The 2,621-nt window shown below is 48.0% G+C and overlaps 1 protein-coding gene across 1 annotated transcript in view; it reads left to right on the forward strand.

Annotated features, from left to right (window-relative positions):
- The first annotated feature begins 2,375 nt into the window (after nucleotides 1–2,375).
- The window catches only part of LOC102004087 (zinc finger protein 709-like), a 33,031-nt gene continuing 32,785 nt past the window's right edge, over nucleotides 2,376–2,621 (forward strand). The window contains exon 1 of the mRNA XM_013505442.1: nucleotides 2,376–2,520. Coding sequence (XP_013360896.1) covers nucleotides 2,518–2,520 — 3 coding nt within the window. The 5' untranslated portion in view covers nucleotides 2,376–2,517. The remainder of the gene's footprint in view (nucleotides 2,521–2,621) is intronic.

The following is a 2,621-nucleotide window of genomic DNA, read 5'->3' on the forward strand; positions in this document are numbered from 1 at the left end:
CTGTCTGTGTCTGTGTCTCTTGCTTCAGAGTCTAACAGTGAATCCCTCGGTTTCCGAACCCTCGGCTCCCCAACCCTAAACATAAACCTAACCCTACCCCTGACCCTGACCCTGACCCTTGACCCCTGACCCCTGACCCTGACCCTGACCCTGACCCTAACCCTCTTGTCACTCTGTGCCCAAACAACCATGAAATCCCCACCAGCACTGATTTAGGGGGACAAGTACATTTTCATTATTTGGGGGGGACAGAGTCTCACTATATTACTTCAGGCTGGTCTTGAACTCACTAGGTAGCTGAGGCCGGCCTCAAACTTGCAGCAATCCACCTATCTCAGCTTCCTGAGTGCTAGAATCACCAGCATGTGCCACTACACCTGGCTAGAAATACATTTTCATGAGAAGGTGAAAACTCAAAACATGGGATATGTGAACACACACTCACGTACACACAAATACACACCCCTGCATGTGCATACCTACACACACACAGACTCTCTTTAGTGCATATGTGCAGCTACCTCCCAGCACAAACAACAAAAATCTGGAAGTCACTTCAGAAGTCCTCTGTGGATCCTTCCCTATAGAGGATCACACTTCTGGTTTGGGGTTATGTTTACACTGTGATAATCTGTTTTCCCCAGACACTATGCCTCCTTTAGGTCTTTTGAAATGAACAGGTCCATCCATTTTTACATTTGCAGGTTTCTACTCCCAAGTACCTTTACTTCACTGAGTCTGGGTGTGGTCCAAGAGTGACTTTTTTTTGTTGCAGTACTGGGGATCAAACTCACATTTACCCACTTCTGTCTTCTCCAAGGACATTTTGGATGGAAACTCTGGCATTTTCAAAGTGGACTATGCAACCTGGAAAACAGGAGATGTGAGACTTTACCTGAGAAACGCAAACCACCCTGCACATGACTCACAAACATGCAATTCATTCCTTCAGCATCTGGTAGGACAGTCCAGAAAACACATATCCTGTCTTTTGGAGTTCATATTTGGCTAGGGAGACAAACTAGAAACAAGATGATATTGTGCCATCAGGCAGGTGGTCTCGGGAGGGCTGGAGGTGCCCCTATATAGCAGTCTACCACTCCTCTCAGTCCTTGTCTTCATTTCAGCAAAGAATAAGGGAATGGGGCAAGACTGGTTCTGGGTCGACACCTCCAGTAGAAAATGAGGAACTCCAGGGCTGGCAAAAAATAAGGAAGTCAGAACTGAAATAATACAAAGCAAAACTTTACTTATGGTTTCGTGAATGCAGAGAAGAAGCTACCACACAGCAAGGGCACGCTGTGTGCTCAGGGAACCTGAGCAGGTGCCCCAAGGCCAGGGTTAGGGTTAGGCTTAGTTCTTCTTTTTCTATATTCTTTGATTATTGGTAAATTCTTTTTGTCCCCTGGAATAACAGCCCTACATGCATCATGCACTACATGGTATTTCAACAAATCTAAAGAAAAAACAGATAATTGTCTTAGGGGATGCAGACATAGCATTGGGAAAAATTAGATAACATTCATAATGAAAACTCATCAAATACAAAATAAAGTAAAATTTCCAAACCTGATGGAGGGCATCTATAAAAAAACCCACAAGCAATATCACACTTAAGGGTCAAAGATTGCATGTTTTCTCCCTAAGAAAAGAAAGCATGGAAATCTGATCTTACCATTCAATATTGCATTTCAGATTTTGGCCAGTGCAATAAGAAAACCAGACTGGAAAGAAATAAATAAAACCGAGCCTATCACCAACCTGATTAAGTAAAGAATCCTATAGGATCTACCTAAATAACTTTAACTAGGATATAAGATACAAGACCTATCATAAAATTGAAGAGAATCTAAAGAGAAGGAATAAGCACGGAAACAAGGCTCACTAGCCACTGGGGAAACCCCGGCTTGACCCTATCTTGCCCCCAGAAAGCAGGGTCACCCGGCCTTGGAGTTCTCTGCTTGTTTTCGCTCAGGGTCGCTTTTTGACAAAAGCACGGAGGGCTTCGGCCCTCGGAAAAGCCCACCACAGCGTAGCATGCTTGCGTCAACATCTCCGTGGAAGGAACCCACAGACACTTACAAGGCTTTGCTGCGGTCACAAAAAGGGCGCTTGTCCCTCCTACTTTGCAAGTCTTATACCTGCTTCCTGCCTGCACCATCTGATGACGCCACTGCTTAAACACGATTACTGTCAGGCGCGGTGAGGCTGGCACTGCGGGAAAGGGCGGGGTCCAGAAGTTCCCGGGTTACAATCTCCCCTCTGAGCTCTATCCGCGCACGCGGGAGTTTCTCTTCTCTTGGCTCAGAGGGCGGTGGAGCGGGAGCCAATCAGCGACGAAGAGGCGGGTTATACGAACTCTCCAATCACGCGGGCCGAAGTAGGCGGATTCTTCCGGTGCCGTGGCGAGAAAGTGTGTGTCCTGCACGCGCTGCTGAGAGTCCTCCAACTTGCCAGGCCGCCTTCTGCGACTTCCACGGGCTGCACGCTGCGTGGGACGGACTCTAGAGACCCGCCATGGTAATGCTGCGGGACAGAAGGCGGGTGGGGTGGGGTCGGGGTGAGGTCTGAGGAAGCGGCCGGAACCAGCTGCGGGGACCGCGTCCTCCCTGCTCAGCTCC

Source organism: Chinchilla lanigera, unplaced genomic scaffold (genome assembly GCF_000276665.1).
Source record: "Chinchilla lanigera isolate Chin_1 unplaced genomic scaffold, ChiLan1.0 scaffold00096, whole genome shotgun sequence".
Classification (NCBI taxonomy): Eukaryota; Metazoa; Chordata; class Mammalia; order Rodentia; family Chinchillidae; genus Chinchilla; species Chinchilla lanigera.